This window comes from Urocampus carinirostris, chromosome 1 (genome assembly GCF_059441175.1).
Source record: "Urocampus carinirostris isolate Australia breed hairy pipefish chromosome 1, RoL_Ucar_1.0, whole genome shotgun sequence".
Classification (NCBI taxonomy): domain Eukaryota; kingdom Metazoa; phylum Chordata; class Actinopteri; order Syngnathiformes; family Syngnathidae; genus Urocampus; species Urocampus carinirostris.
The window spans coordinates 47,205,289-47,222,269 of record NC_142349.1 but is presented as its reverse complement, the minus strand read 5'-3'; the positions used below and the strand labels follow the sequence as shown (position 1 = coordinate 47,222,269).

The 16,981-nt window shown below is 40.2% G+C and overlaps 1 protein-coding gene across 1 annotated transcript in view; it reads right to left on the bottom strand.

Moving 5' to 3' along the window:
* Positions 1–16,981, bottom strand: part of LOC148374935 (protein sidekick-2-like) — a 211,999-nt gene continuing 195,018 nt past the window's right edge. Inside the window, exons 40-45 of the mRNA XM_088342656.1 lie at positions 16,849–16,974; positions 15,302–15,466; positions 15,071–15,211; positions 11,414–11,558; positions 5,321–5,450; positions 1–2,626 (exon numbers count right to left, since the gene is read on the bottom strand). Coding sequence (XP_088198782.1) covers positions 2,207–2,626; positions 5,321–5,450; positions 11,414–11,558; positions 15,071–15,211; positions 15,302–15,466; positions 16,849–16,974 — 1,127 coding nt within the window. The 3' untranslated portion in view covers positions 1–2,206. The remainder of the gene's footprint in view (positions 2,627–5,320; positions 5,451–11,413; positions 11,559–15,070; positions 15,212–15,301; positions 15,467–16,848; positions 16,975–16,981) is intronic.

Sequence of the window (16,981 nt, the reverse complement as noted above, 5' to 3'; positions counted from 1 at the left end):
CACGTGAAAAATAAAATAATTTATTATTTTTTGGGAGAACTATCATCAATCAATTCTTAAAATATGACAACATATACAGTGGTGGCGTTCACATTCATATGACTTTGTAGATTACAAGTGGTGGGGAATCTTACACTGTACATTGGGACTGTCGGGTCCTCAGTGATGCTGCATCAAAATTATACATCAACGTCTTTTAGTATTCTAGTATTCACAAATACATTTTGAAATCTCCCTCACTTGCCTTACAGGAACCCAGCAGGATTATGTACAAAAATTAAACAGTAAGCTTTAGGATGTTCTTTGGGGAGTGAAGTGCATAAACATTTTTGAAGTAACTTTTTAACAATTTCCAGAATGCGCAAAACAAATTGAGCAATCATTAAGATGTGATTGTGCTAAGGTGATCATGATTGGCTACAATATTTGATGACCAGAAGCAGAGGCACTATTGATTTCAAATATTTTGCACTCTAAAGTAAAATACACTAACTTTAGCAGAAGGAGCAACGTGAGTTGAGAACATTCAAACATTTTAACTTCCACATAGCAAACAATTGCTCAAAATGATAAAATGATCATTAGAATTCCTAGTCAATTACTGAATCCTGAATTAGCATAAAAACGTCTCGCCGTTTTCTTTTGTAAATATGAGGACAAATATAAGGTTTGTATCTAACGATGCTGCCTTTGTGTTGCAGATGTGCCTTATATGTAAGATTTTCTCATTTTAAACGTGTGGAACGATTAAACAAACAAATATTTATATATATATATACATATACATATACATATTTATATATATATATATATATATATATATATATATATATATATATATACATACAAAAACAAATAAATAACAATCCGAACATGTTAAGTATAATCTGTATGGTACCAAACAGTTGGTTGGATTTGTAGTTGTTTAGGTGTTTAGATTTTAAAATTAGATATAAAAAAACATTCTGGTTTCGGGCCGCAAAATGTAAATACAATATTTCCTCCATTTCGCCATATATCTGTTTCATAACCACCCAAATTAAGAGAATTTCTGCAACGTAGGATTGGAATTGGAATTGTTTTGACTGTTAATGATGACATTATTATGAACATTGTTTTTGAGATTAGATGTGGCACTCTAGGATAAACCTGTAAGGAAAGACATAAAGGAGAAGATAAATAGCTAACGAAAGCACTATACTCTGATAAGTCTAATCGAACAACGTCCATAGCACAACATAGGGAATCCGTAGGGAATCCATTTACTTGTGTGCAGTTTTCCTCATACAATGTTTTCATGCCGAAAAGAACTACAGACTATTACAGAGACAAATAATGCACGTACATTCTGGCTTTCTCACCAAAAGAGCCTCATGATTTGTGGATTTATCCGTGACATTTCCATTTTCTGCCTCCATTCCGCTGTATGCAGACATTTGCGAAACTAGGTGATGGAAAAAATAAGTGCAATTCTTGAGGACGCGAAAGTCAACCCGCGATGTGGTGAAGGGAACACTGTATCAATAATAGAATGAAAATAAATACACGGTCTTTTGTAAATTTGCATCGATTAGGTAGATGAAGTCTAATGAAAAAAGGTTACAGTTTTGCGGCATGTTTTTTGGTCCATGGTGATTCCAGATGCACTGACCTTCCCAAAAAATATTACATTTTCGTTTCAAGTTTTAGTACAGTTCCCTCACAAAATTCCCACAAACAACCGAAACAGCAGCTTTAGGTTCAAAACATGTTCCGCTCGGACTTGTGCTTTTGCTCTTTCAGTCAGTTTCTGTGATGAAGATAACAGCAAAATTACACAATTCCCAAGAAAAAAATAAGAAGTTCACTTTGCTATTTACTGCAGCAGCACACAAATCCACTCCTCTCCCTGCACCCTGTAAGAACAAGCAAAAAATGCCACAATTCTTGAATGTGACGAGCCAGCTTGAAGCATATTCATATAAATAGTTGGTAAACAATAAGAGACGACAAATAGACAACGATCAGGCCTGATAAGGGAAAAAAAAGGGGGGGCGTCGAGCTTTTGGGGGCTTCCAGTGACAAATAAAAGCTTTGAAATGATTGTCCTTTTCATTAAATAAACATTAAGTTGATCAACCACACACACGCCCGGCAGAAGGGAATGACGGCAGTTATGTCGATTAGTGGAGATAAAACCAGAGTCATTGCAAGGGGGAAGATCACGTCAAACGAAAGAGGAGAAACCCGCAGTAGGCGGTGGGGCAACGGCGCAGCCCAGGCTGCTGGGGGGTCGGTAGAGGGTGCCGTGCTGGCTGGCGGATTCTGAGGACATCAGGGACGGGGTTGGAGTCCGGCTTCCTTTGGGTCTGAACAGAGTACCTTGCCCCTGGGCTTGCTGTGGGGGCGGGGCACTCTGTGGGACCAGCGGGGGCAGAGGGGGCAGCGGGGGTACGGGTGGCGGGTTCGGTCGCGACTCCTGCTCCGCCAGGGGCTCGGGTTGAGAGTATCCGTAGGCCGGAGGTCGGGAGAGGCCCTTGGGTTGCCGCCGCCACGAGTTATAGTAGGTGGGGTCGCTGATGTAGTGGCTGACAAAGGAGTGCGTCTTCTGACGGCTCTGGTCCACCTCGTACTCACTGTCGCTGCCCTGCTGAGAAAAATAAAAAAGATCGCTCAAATGAGGATCATTGCTTGAATAACTTAAGATATGTACAGAAACATTGTCATTGGTTGCCAAAACATAGAAATATGTTTTTTTTTTGTCTGATTTTATACAAACAATTATAAAGGGTTGGTAGCTGCTCGTCATGCATTTGGTAATAATTTCAGTATGAAAAATTTGGCAGGGTGGCTTTGATCAGCTCTTTGTTCACACATTGAGGAAGCCCCCACTTACCAGTGTTGCTTTTGAAGCGGAAAGAGGAAGGAGGGAGGAGGATGGTCTACCTCCCGAGTTGAAGGCGTTGTTTCCCGGTAAAAGTGAGACCGGGGATAAATATTTCATTAGATTTTGTGATTTGGAGTGAAGCTGATGGTTTGGTAAGGATGTTTTTTATGCTAAGGTTTTCTGAATAACTCTTAATGTGTTACGACGTTACTATTTGAGCGTGTCTGAGGTAAGCACGTACGTTAACGTTGGTATTTTTCCCTGTACGTGTTATGTCGGGATTTTTTGTTTTGATGAGATATATATATATATATATATATATATATATATATATATACATATATATATATATATATATATATATATATATATATATATATATATATATATACATATATGTGTGTCTGTGTGTGTGTGTTTGTTTGTGTGTGTGTTTTAAATAGTAATGAAAATAAGAGTAATAATAGATTACAATATATCTGAATTGGTTATCAAGAAGCATGTCTCACCGCTCATTCAAACGGGAAACGAGGACTACTTCACTGCAGTGTGTTTCCAACACACAATTATTCCTGATAGTTTGAGGACAAGTTGCGATGCACGGAACCTAAATGTCTACTATCCAAGGAGCAGAGATAATTGCTCCTGTTGGGCACATAAGGTCTACTTTGCAGATGCGCGTGAGACAACATGGAGGATTAATGCAGGCAAACGCTACTGGTTTATTGCGCTCTGAGGTACGACGTGCGCTGAGAAGCACAAACATTTAAAGGTGCACAATTAGTCTCAGCGTTACATGTTTGTGTGGCCTTTTACAGCTGCGCCGCGTGCTAACAGATGTCGACGGGACATTCCTTCGCGCGAATGGCAGGTAAACAGTGGGAGGTCTGTGCCGAGGAAAGTCAACAAGATTTTGTGCCTCCTGAAAGCAATCGTTCAGTTAACAGAAAAAGCTACCGCTACGCTCCGATCGCCTTCCCCCTCAGCCATTTGGAAAAGTCTCAATGTAAGATCTCCCGTTTCTCCCAAAAACCAGCACAAACTTGTACTGAGGCGCCAGAATAGATGCCCGTTTTTTAGTTTGAAGCAAGCTGATTAGACGGTGGGCTGTTTCAATGTGATGACATGTGAAATGGTTGACATGGTTCATATTCCCACATGATAAATCTGTGTACACCATAACCAAGTCACGCTCAAAGCACCTGTGCATGGTACAAAGCACACTCACAAGAGCAATCGTACATAAAGCAATTAAGCACTGGCAGTTAAAAGAATCCGGAAATTACAGATTACGCTGCTTGGGTGATTAATACAATGTTCTCATGATTGTTAAATTGGTTACAATTTGTCTGAATATTTTCCTAACAGGGTGGCATGGCAGCTGAGTGGTTAGCGCGGCACAGTTCTGAGGTCATAGGTTCAAGTCCAGGCTACCAGCCTTCAAGTGCAGAGTTTGCATGTTCTCCCTGTACTTTTGAGGGTCTCCTCCAGGCACTCCGGTTTCCTCCCACATTACAGAAATATGCCAGGTTAATTGTCCGGTCCAAATTGTCCCTAGTTATTGGGCACACTTTAATGGTATCATTGTTTTTGTCTTTGGTTTTAATATTGAACAAAAACAATTGCAAGTATTCCATATTTAACAAAAACATACAAACATATATACTTTAATTAAAGGAGCTGTATGGAATTTTGATTTTTTTTATTTGCTCCTGCGATCTCCTGGCTTGTGTCAGCTTCTGTCAAGCTTCTTTTGTTGTTAATGCAAGTACGTGCATTTCTTAGATACATTTGAATGGACGCTTCTTTTTCTTTATTGTGTTTTGGGTTGGCGTTTTGGAATTTGTTTGAAACAGGCCTTTTCTCACTTTCACAGCAAATTTAAACAAAAGAAAACCTTGAGGACAAGCATGAAGTCACTCTCCATCACCCCCGCCTGTTCCTCCTACCTAATGAGTTTCGCCCTGAAAGTAAGCTAAAAGTGGGAAAAAAGCATAAGGACTCTTTGAACTAGATTGGGCATTGTTTACACATAAATCCAGCTACCGGACTTCCTGTGCGGAGTTTGTATGTTCTCCTCGTGCTTGCGTGGGTTTCCTCCGGGCACTCCGTTTTCCTCCCACTTTCCAAAGACATGCATTTCAGGTGGATTGTCCCTAGGTGTGAATGAGTCAGCTGCTGGGATGGGCTCCAGCACCCCCACGACCCTACTGAGGACAAGCAGTGCAGCTCATGAGATGAGATGAATATCAGCATGTTGATAAAAATGCTAACTATTTGTTTCTTAATCCCAAAAACATATTCTCAACTGTGTTGACAGTTAGCATCTCAAATCAAGCTTGGAAAAGATCAGGAACGCTCACATTTGACAAAACTATGGACTTCAGCTGTCACGCATGCTGAAGTGCAATGGTGCATGGCCTGATATGAGCGTTTTCATCACTCACTGCCTACCTGAGAATCTGAGATCTCAGAGGGTTTCTCCGTCAGGCTGCTACTCTCTGCTGGAATCAAGTCGTTATATTTGGTGCTGACATCCTCGTCGGAATAGTGCAGACTTCCAGGACTGGGCCTTGGCGGCGATCTGACATTCAGACAAAAAAAAAACGGATGACAGAGTGAAAGATATGGCAGGCAAGCCAAACACAAACTGAAGGACACATGATGGATAGATGTGTAAGATGAGGTATTTCTATAATCCTCCTTTTCCTCCTTTGGAAGTTTTTCCTTCATATATCTCTACTTTGATGTTTGAGTACAAATAAGTAGGCTCTGTCAATCTTATGACAGAAACCACTCAGAGATGATGGATGAAAGGCTTCCATATCCATATTCCAGAAGAGGTTTACCAGGAAAAAACACCAAGTGAAAAAGGAGGTACAATAGGTCAACATGAGAATTTTGCTGGTTTAGTAGGCTTTAGTTCATTCAGTTAAGGCAACTTTGATTCCGGTAATATAATCAGTTTCTTAGATACAACTAATATTCTTTCTGTTTCAGTTCTTACACTCTTATCTTAGGCAACCCAATTTAATATTTTTATTTATACATTTTGAAAAATTACGCTGCTATTCAACACTTCTTGAATTCAAAATCCACACACTGAAAATTGACCACCGTTGAGAACAAGACGTTTAAATGATTTGTTTAATTTATTAGATGAAATATAGTATCCCCATGACATAACCCAATTAACTCTATTAATTGAAGTCTTTTTCCTCAGTGAACAAATAGATGTCTGTATTTTATTTCTGTTGTTGATATTTTTGCATTAAAATATAAGTTATGTGTGTTTACATTTCCTCCAAAAGTATTTATATTTGATTTGTAAACATGTCTAATGTGTTTGTTTTTCATGTTAACGTTGAGCTATGTGACAGTCTTGTCAAAAACAATGTAGCATTCCATTTGTGTTATTTTGAGTACTTACCTAAAGCAGAAACGGGCAAACTTTTTGAGTAGTGGGGCGCTTTGGATTTATTAATTTGACAAAAGGGACTGGAGGAAAATAATTGGAATTTTATTCTTTGTATCAAGCAATCCAGTCTTGAATCTGATACACTGGCAATACGTGAGGGGAAAAATAATGTAGGCATCCTTCTTTTGGGATAGTTTTAAAAATATGGTTTTTTTGCACATTGCATGGAATGCAAAAATAAAAAATAAGGAGAACATTGAGACCAATCTTTTAGCACTGAGGATATACATTAATAAATATCTAAACATGCAGAAATATGCAAATTAGTGTTATATTTTTTATTGTCTATAAATAAACAATTTTATCAAATTGTTCCGAAACGTTCAGAAATATAGCAATGTAAAAAATAATATTCATTGACAAACTCAAGATACTCAGAAGCTCAGAAGTTTTATTTTCCATTACATTTGATAGATATCTTGAGAAATATAATATAAACATGATAAAAATGACATGTAATGAAAAATGTAGATAGCTAATTTAATGTTAGGGACAATAGGGACAATAGTGTTGCCAAATCATCACCAATCTAAACTTGAGTATTTGTTGAGATTAGTAAAGTCAAGTCATGTTTATTTGTATAGCCCTTAATCACAAAGAGTCTCAAAGGGCTGCAGAGACCACAGATTATTGCAAACCACTATTATGACACCATCACCTGATCTAAAAACCACATGAGGGCAAATAATACACAGATATTGTCAACATAAAATATAGGTTATTCATATGCTATAGAATAGAAGTGTGTTTTAAGTCTAGATTTAAACATTTCCACTGAGGTTGCAGATCGAATCGCAGGGGGAAGAGCATTCCACAGCACCGGGGCCCGAATGGAGAAAGCTTTCGAACCTGCAGATCTCTTTTTGTCTCTTGGGATCACTAGTAGACCAGCTTTTTCAGAGCGAAGGCTCCGGACCGGAACTTAGGGGGAAATTAAGTCTGAAAGATATGAGGGAGCAAGTCCATGCATGGTTTTGTATACTACCAACAGAGCCTTGAAATCACATCTTAAGCTAACAGGGAGCAGGTTAGCTAAAATCGGGGTAATGTGATCAAACTTTAGTTCGCTTTCTTCACCAGAGATTGTTTTCTACTATACTAAGAACTGCTTATTGGATTGTAACAAACTCAATGTGAAAAGTTGGAAGTTAGAGAAGCCCTTTGGAAATTTGAGCCACCTGCGTTCAATGGGACAATAGCATTCTGAAAATGCTTGGAAATGCAGAAAGAAAAAAAACCCTCAAAACCTGATTTTTTTTTTACCCCTGATAATCTTGCTAAAAGTGTGCCACTGCCTGCTGAACATAACATTATATTAGCATCAAAAGCTTTCATGATATCCACTGAAGAAGAAAAAACCCGTAGTCATTAATATGAGGTTGAAAGGAGTGATTCCTTTTCTTCATCATCCGACAGCTCGGAGATAATGTTTTCAAGGTCAGTAAGCAGTAACTTGGCTGTCTTGTGATGGTCAGCGCCCTCATCAGTATGCTAGCTCTGCAATTGGTGTATATACATACAGATTTTTATATAGATTTCTCTATAAAGCAAAAGATTTTGTACCTGACGAGGAGGGCAAAACAGTGTTGTTTTGTAGTAGGTGGAATTGTACTTGAACTGACTAACACAGAAAACTGACTTACCACAGGCTATCCTGATCGTTGCAAAGTAGAACGCAGTAAAAAGCGGTCAAATGTGACTAATACGTTGTGCCAGAGGTCATATTAAATAGGCTGAAACCTCAGGCTGGAAACATCCTATTCGAAGAACGGGAAGGTTTTAGGGAAGGACAAAGCACCAAAGAATGGATTTTTGATCCATCTGACGCGAGAAGTTTCAACAACATCAGTGAAACTTCTATCATGTCTTCATGGATTTCAAGAAGGCGTTTGACATAGTATATCAAGCTGCCTTGTGTACCAACTTGTGGAAGTACAACATGGGTCAGAAATTAGCGCAGACCATTGAACAGCTGTATGCCAATGCCAACTGCATGGTACTAATCAATGGTAGCATTGGAGTGTAGTTTCAAAGTACAGTCGATGTGATTCAAGGCTGCATTCTCTCCTCAACTTTATTTAACAGATTCCTGGAGAGGATCATGACCGAAGCCCTGGACCAAAATATAGGTACACTCAGCATTGGAGGACACGTCACTAACCTCCATTTTGCTAGTACTATTGCTGGACTGGCAGGAAAAGAACAGGAACTTAGAGATCTTGTCTTGCCTACACAAAGCATCAATCTGGTATGGATTGGAAATTGGCATTGGAAAAAAAAAACTATAGTAATGTCCAACAACCCCCAAAGTATCATCATAAACATCCCCAACTACCACCTAGAGCTTGAGCCTGTCACCAGCTTTCACCAGCTTTCATATTAGAAAAGGGATCTGAACCATAAGCCAAGGGCCAGGATAGCTCAACCCACAGCTGCAGTTCTCTGGCTTAAACCTATATGGAGGGGTAACAACATTGCATTGAAATCATACATCAGACTCATTCAAGCGCTGGTTACTTCCTTCTTCTTCTCAGCTTGCAAGATACGGACACTCACAGCAAAGCTATTGCAAAGTTGATGCAATACTACAGGAAACTTCTAGGCAAATTACAGTTTTATATCTTTATGTTTGAAGTCTGGAATGTGGCAAAAGGTTGCAAAGTTCAAGGGGGCCCAATGGTTTTGCAAGCCACTGTAAAATAACAACAGGAGTAGTTTCTTTGATGTTGTCCGGTTGATAAATGGTGGTCAGCAAATATAGCTTTGGGAGTGGTTCTTAGCTTTGTTGACATCTAGCGGACATATTTAAAACTGCAAGTAATTGTTTGACGCTCATTTGTCTTTTGAGTTTTTCTCAGCATTGTCTCGTGGGCCACATAAAATGATCTGGCGGGCCTCATTTGGCCAACAGGCCACATGTTTGACACATGTGCTCCAAAGGAAGGTCATTTGAATAGAATTTCCCAAAGTAGTACTCTGATGAGAATTCAAGGCAAACTGTTGCATGATTAAGGCCACAGCAGACAAGCTCAAAAGAACATCAATGTCAATGCAATATTAATTCGTGAATACGATCAGTTGACTATGACCAAAAAAATGGAGAAAATGAGCCATTATGAAATGCAAAGTAAAACATATACTAGGACTAGATAAATGGCTTCGGCATATGTGGTTTGACAGCGAGCGTGAGAAGACCGACACAACAAAGGGATATCTCTGTTTAGGTTAAAGGGGATTACTTGATTGGGTGGACAGAAGGAAAAAAAAAACATTTGCGGATGGTTGAATGTTCTACAGAGAGGCCGCCATATGCAAGATCACACATCAAAATACTGCCAGCAGGCTTTTGAATTATTCAAACTTTGGTCTTGGTATGACTGTGTCGGAACTAATGCCTTGGTCCCTCACCCCCTTTCAAACATCCCACGGGGACACCCCCCCTGTCTATTGCTTAGGGGTGCACTCATTAGCAAAAAGTACAGTGGCTAGCTAGAGCTCTTCAAAGAGGATCACAACTTGCTTTCATTGCTTCCTTGGTCAAGGACAAGACAGCCAAAACTCTCATCATCTTATGGCATGAAGGAAAGATTTTGTACAGCACTGCTTAGGAATTTGTTAGCATATGTTTTGTTTCAAATGTGAGTATACATTTACTCTGGCTATTTAAGGATCAACAATTAATCTTTAATCTAACTAAGGCTTTTTTCTTTTTTTTCTGACTTAATTGCTTTATACACCACACCAATGGTCAAGTTTTGTGGTCTGATGAGATCATCCATCCATCCATCCATTATCTGCACCGCTTATCCTCAGTAGGGTCACGGGGGTGCTGGAGCCCAACCCAGTTATTTTCAGGCAGTGGGCAGAGGACACCCTGAACTGGTTGCCAGCCAGTCGCAGGGCACACAGAGACAGACAACTCACTCGCTTATTCACACCTAGGGACAATTTGGACCGGCCAATTAACCTTACATGCATGTTTTTGGAATGTGGGAGGAAACTGGAGTGCCCGGAGAAATCCACCCAAGCACAGGGAGAACATGCAAACTCCACACAGGAAGGTTTGATCTCACGATCGCACAACTGTGCCGCACCTGATGTGATCAGTATAAACTAATTTAAATCATATATGAATTGAATAAAAATGAGAGGTGAAGTTCAAAAACAAATGTCTAGCTGACATGAAGTTGAATTGGTTGGGTGCTTCATGAACATACTTCATGAAAATACTTTTCTGAAAAACCGTATGTTTACCCAAGCTTGCAAAATTAAATAATACAATTTATCAGCAAAACAAATCCTCCCGATCACAGTCAACGCATTTCTCACAAGGATTTTAAGTCAAATCTTATCCACGGCACTCTTTACCTCAACAAAACCAATGTGACAAAAGTCCAGCTGGCGTCTGGAAAGGTGTGCTCCCTAGCATGCAAACACCAACAATAGGTGGTGATAGAGCCTAAGCCCCTCTTTCCTCTTCTAAAAAAGTTCCCTTTTGGATTTTTTTTTGTCACAATCTTTGAGGAAAGGCCAACTCTTGCAGATAAAAACTTGATTTATTCCTTTAATTTACACAGGAAAATGACCCATTTTACCCCTTTGAGCATGTCATCTTTTGCAAACCACTGGCAAAGCTTGTCTTCTCCTAACACATAGCACATGAATGTTGAGTTGTGAAGCCCATTCGGCAAATGTCCTACTAATCGCCAGAAGAGCACTCTTTGTCCAAAGACGTGATCGACAGACAAAGAGGACATGCTGAATCTTAGGAATGCTAATTAGCAGCTATTGTGCAACCCCTCCCATATGGACGATTGCGACATTCGTATGCCAGATATCAACGATGGGAGCGGAAGAAGGAGGACCCAAATCAGCAACTGGGCTCCTCGAGGCGTGTTTGTTCGCTCAAGATAGAGGAAGTATTGTGAGGGACAAGGGGGAGACAGAACAAGCATGTAATTCATCCCCCCATCAGAAGAATATCTCATCATTAGAAAGGAAAACAATACATTTGATACGTCCCACAGGGGTCTTTTTCCAAACCAAGAAAATGAATTCAGGCGACTGACCGTGTGTAGATTCCGTTCTTGCGACAAAAAGAGTTTTTCACTGAGAGGCGCCGGTTGTTGAGCTCCAGTGACGGGAAGCGGCCCTCGTCCAGTCGCACCATTTCGCCGTGGGTCAACGGCAGAGCTGTGCAGTTTGAGTGGTTGCCTGGGGTAAACGAAGGCAAGGGGATTGTAAAATAAATAGAGGCCTATTCCTCTGCCCAAATCACTTCATGTTTCATGGAACGATTAAATAAAGGTCCTGTTGGATGGAAAATAATGCTTTGACATTATTTTGTGGCATCCTGGTACAAAGAGATGATGTTGTAAAGCACCGTTCAACATAACGGTTTGCTTTGGTTGTGTTGTAAGTTTTTGTAAGGCCCCCAAAAAATCTCACACACATTTATTTTAAACATTTGATGGGTTATCTCTGGGTGAACTTGGCAAAGTTTCATGCAACATAGTTTCTGTGTAAACTTGAAGAACAAAATGAAAGCGTAACCTCCTCAGTGAGGGTAATAACTTGGATTTGGACGTACCTAGAGGCAGTTAGAATAAGTTATTGTTATAATTAAATACTCCAAGGTTAAGGTCAGACAATTTTTTTTCTGACAAGACAAAACAAAAGTATGGCAATCAACAAAATGAATAACAGTCCAAAAAAGTTTAAAGGTATTTGTTTTTTCTTAGGCCACATATGAAAATGTTTTCAGTGTGAGTCTTTTGGCCGACTGATTGTTACATTAAATTTGTGTTTATACCGATAGAGACTTATATCTGCAACCTCGGCAATACACGAGGACAATGAATAACATGGGCGAATCAATTTTTTGTCATTTGAATTTACCTGAACAGGTTGTGTTTCATTGTCACTTTGTTTATAAATGGGACCATTTCAACCGAATGGTTTTGAAAAACAAAATATATGAATAAATACACTACATTAATTCATAATATATATATATATATATATACACAGTATCTATGTATATATACCCATCCATCCAGCCCATCCCAGCTATATTCGGGCAGTGGGCAGGGGATACCCGGAACTGGTTGCCAGCCAGTCGTAAAGCACACGGAGACAGACAACTCACTCGCTCATTCATACCTAGGGACAATTTGGACCGGCCAATTAACCTGACATGTATGTTTTTGGAATGTGGGAGGAAACCGGAGTGCCCGGAAAAACCTACGCAAGCATGGGGAGAACATGCAAACTCAGGAAGGTTCCTGTGTGGAGTTTTGTGTATATATATATATATATATATATATATATATATATATATATATATATATATATATATATATATATATATATATATATATATATAATTAAGAGTAAGAGAAGTGTTTTATTGCATGAAAATCAAATTTATTGATGAATAAAATTGATTTTCAAAGAGGATACTGTATAAAGAAATATGTAGCAAGCTATTTGAACGTTGGCCATGAAAAATATAGTGCCTTCGGGGGTATCGGCAGTTGTGCATTCTTATGCCTTAAACAAAGACTTTTTTTTTAAAATAAGCAAATGTTCTCTGTTGGGGCAGCACGGCAGCGCAGTTGTTGTTGCGTGTGCGGCACAGTTCTGAGGCAATGGGATCAAACTTTCCTGTGTGGAGTTTGCATTTTCTCCACGTGTTTGCGTGGGTTTCTTCCGGGCACTCCGGTTTCCTCCCACTACCAAAAACATGCATGTCAGGTTAATTCGGCCGTCCCAAATGGTCCCAAGGTGTGAATGAGCGAGTGAGTTTTCTGTCTCTGTGGACCCTGAAACTGTCTGGCAACCAGTTCAGGGTGTCCCCTGCCCACAGCCTGAATCAAGCTGGGCTGGGCTCCGGCAACCCTGTGACCCTACTGAGGATAAGCGGTGCAGATAATGGATGGATGGATGTTCTCTGTTTGATAAATGGTAGTCAGCTTATACAGCTACAGCGGGTCGGTGGGGGGGGATTGTGTGGCGTTGGTAACATGGATGGGACATATTTAAAACCGCAGGTCATTGTTGATAAGAAGTGTCTCATTTTTTTTCACACGCTTCTCTAAGTATCATCTCACAGGCCGGATTCAATACATTGGTAAGCGTGATACGCCTTGGAGGATCTAGTTTTGTGACCCGGTGTTGTACGGGCTATAAATGTTCTCATGTATTTACGCGTTTCAGCGTTGAGAGGACTTTAGTCATCGTTCCAAACCCCTGGCAAAGCAAACATTGGGTGAATGCCGGTTCACACTAGCAGGAGAGGGGTCAACAGGGGTGAATGTCCTCTTTATGGCCACGCACAAACACAAGTGCAGTCCACGCCGGTTTGTTTGCCAATCTCGGTTGCTTAAACGCTGACAAAGCTCTAGGGTGAGGAAGGACGTATTTCCCACCATTTTGTCCTGTGCTCCCTGTTGAGCGAGGAGACCGAAAGTTTATTTTTCATTTTCCATCACAAATAGAGGGAATTAAAGCATATACAAACTTTGATAAACATCCCACACATGTCAACCATGCAGCTATTCATTTTCTATAGCAATTGCAACGACCTCTATTATGGTCATTGATGAGAAAGAGTCTCTCCGGACTTTGGACTTTCTCTCTGGACTTTGGAGCAGAGGCAGGGTACACGTTGGACTTGTCACTAACCAATCCCACGACACTAACTTTACAAAGAACCAATTACACACGCATAAGGACAGTTCACGTTTGGCCCCAATAAGAAAAAATGCCACTATAGCTCCGGACAAGGGAGGTATGCTTCAAATAAATGTGTTTGTCTTTGCCACCCTGATGTGTCATTTGTATCTTAAAATCGATATCATGATACATCTAATTGCCTAAAACATGTTTTCCTTTTTTAAAAGTTACAAACCCAAACTGTTAACAGTTAACAGGATGGGATGGATTGAATTAAATTGAATCGTCTTTATTGTCATTAATATCACTGCCTTGAAGACATTGTATGCAATGAGATTAGACATGGCACTCCAGGGAAAAATGTTCAACGTAGTGCTTAGAGACTGGCCCAAATTATGATAGTAGAGCGATGAAAAATAAGTGCAATAACATTTGGCAGCAACAAAAAAAACAGTGGCAACAGTTCAAATATGTGGTGGCTGTGGTAAGAAGAGTCCTTTAGAATGTTTCAGCTTTGCTGTGGTAGTGCAAAAAAATTATAACAATATAATTTTGAAATTAAATTAAAATAATCGAAATAGAAATACAACAAACAATATTAAAATATCTAAAAATTAAATACATTAAAAACAGGAATTATATGTACAAATAAACGTTGACATAAATACCTGAACATTTACATAAAATGATTTAGTATATATTGGCCTGGAGAGGGATGGGTACCGCCTGGCTGTACTTTCCCACGGCAAATCTCAGGAAATTGTGCTTCTATGGCTCTAGTAGTTAAAGGATCCATCCTGCCAGCCAACCAACCAACCAACCAACCAACCAACCAACCAACCAACCAACCAACCAACCAACCAACCAACCAACCAACCAACCAACCAACCAACCAACCAACCAACCAACCAACACACCAACCAACCAACCAACCAACCAAACAACCAACCAACCAACCAACCAACCATCCATTCATCCATCCATCCATCCATCCATCCATCCATCCATCCAAGCATTTTGGTCATAAGCAGGATGTGATCAACTCCTACCTGAATCGGTCTTCTTGGTGTATTTCTTACTTTGCCCACGGATGATCAGGACAAAAACCAGCAACAAGATGAAGATGAGGCCGACCAGTGCTATCACCACGAGGAACCACCACTCTTCATAAAAGGGTGACACTTTCTGGGCTGGAAACAATCAATAATGTCGACTGTAACTCATAAGGAGCAGTGACATGACCACGGTTGGTCAAATGTTTTTTTCTTTTTTCGGCTTGCCTGAGATAGATGGTGAGGGCAGGCTGGGAGATCCGTAACCATAGTCATTGACTGCAATGACGCGGAAATCATAGGTGATGCCTTCACGCAGCATGTCCAAGTTGAGCGTGTAGGATGTGACTTCTTTTGGAATGTCTTTGATGAAAATGTCCCATAAACCTTCATCTATGACACAATGGAAAAGAGGGATATGTCGCAGTTGGTCATGCATATGGTGTCTCGGTATAACTTAAAAAGCTTAATAAATACAACAAAGAAAATCAATGAGAAGTAATACACACGAATGAATGCATACAGATCACAGATTTATACAGTGGACCTTTAATTATGACCAAAAAGATGTAAATTATGTATGAATTAATTACTGTAAATTCCGGACTATAAGCCGCTACTTTTTTCCCAAATGTTCAACCCTGCGGCTTATTCAGTGATGCGGCTAATTTAAGTAATTTTTCTAACGGCCGCCAGCGGCGCTCGAGTACAAAAGGTAAGATTTAGACCGGTGGAATATATGCGCCGAGGAAGACTGCAACTTCTTGGCTTGACTAGCGGCGAGAAATCTTTCACTAAAACTGGCCACATGCGAAAGGCAACTTTTTCGCTAGTCTGCCAGTGGATCCTGACAGCGTGGGGCAGCATAAAAAAAAATCCACCATCACCAACAGGTTCCGAAAAGCCGGTCGGAGAGGAGGGCACAGAATCAGGAGTGGATGGGAGCGTGGGACGACGTCTATATGACAACGTTTCTTTCCGACACTGAGGAGGACGACTTTGATGGCTTCACTTCTAAGGAGGAAGACGAGGACGGTTTACCGTGATTTTTACAAGTACGGTATGTTTTTTTAACAGACCCGTTTACTGTGTTGCGAGCATGTTGCTACCTGTCACAGGCACCGTTTGGGATGAAAGTTATATTATTATAATTAAAGCTTTGAAAACTCTCTCGGTGTACCATCTTTCTTTGTAAATATGTGTAACCATGTATAATATGTATTTGCAACTGTATATTTTTGTAATGTATTTATTTTAGAGACTTATTGTTTTGTACGGGCGAATAAAGGGGCGAATAAAAGGGCGAATAAAAGAGAAGGGGCGAAAACCACGGGGGCTGACGGGAAGTGGAGTAAACGTGAGGCGTGTTTGTGGACGCGGCGGACAATAGTGGATATATATATTTTTCCCACCCTTACCTTTGGAAATATACACTTTTTTCCTTGGATTACTTTCAACGGGACCCGGACTCTGCACGTCTGCATCAAACCTTAAGTATCATATTCCGTTCATTTTGCCGGCTGTGATTCTTGGACTGTGTACTTTGATGAAAGACATTCAGTTTCAAACGCGGGATTTAAAGTCGGGTTTGGGTTAATTTTTTGTTTGTGTTACATTTTTTAATGTAGGCGCACGCAGCTTATATACAGGTGCGGCTTGTGTATGTACAAAAACGGTTTTCCTCTTAAAATGTGGTGGGTGCGGCTTATAATCAAGTGCGCTCTATAGTCCGGAATTTACGGTAGTTGTTTTGCTTGTTTTGTTCTGTGGGTTACCAGAAGGTCTCGCTTCAATGACATATCGCGTGATGGGGGCACGGCCTTGATCACCACTAGTCCAGTGTAGCGTGAGGGCGGAGCCATAGCGGGAAATAAAGGGTTCTCCTGGAGGCCCTGGTGCTCCTTATGG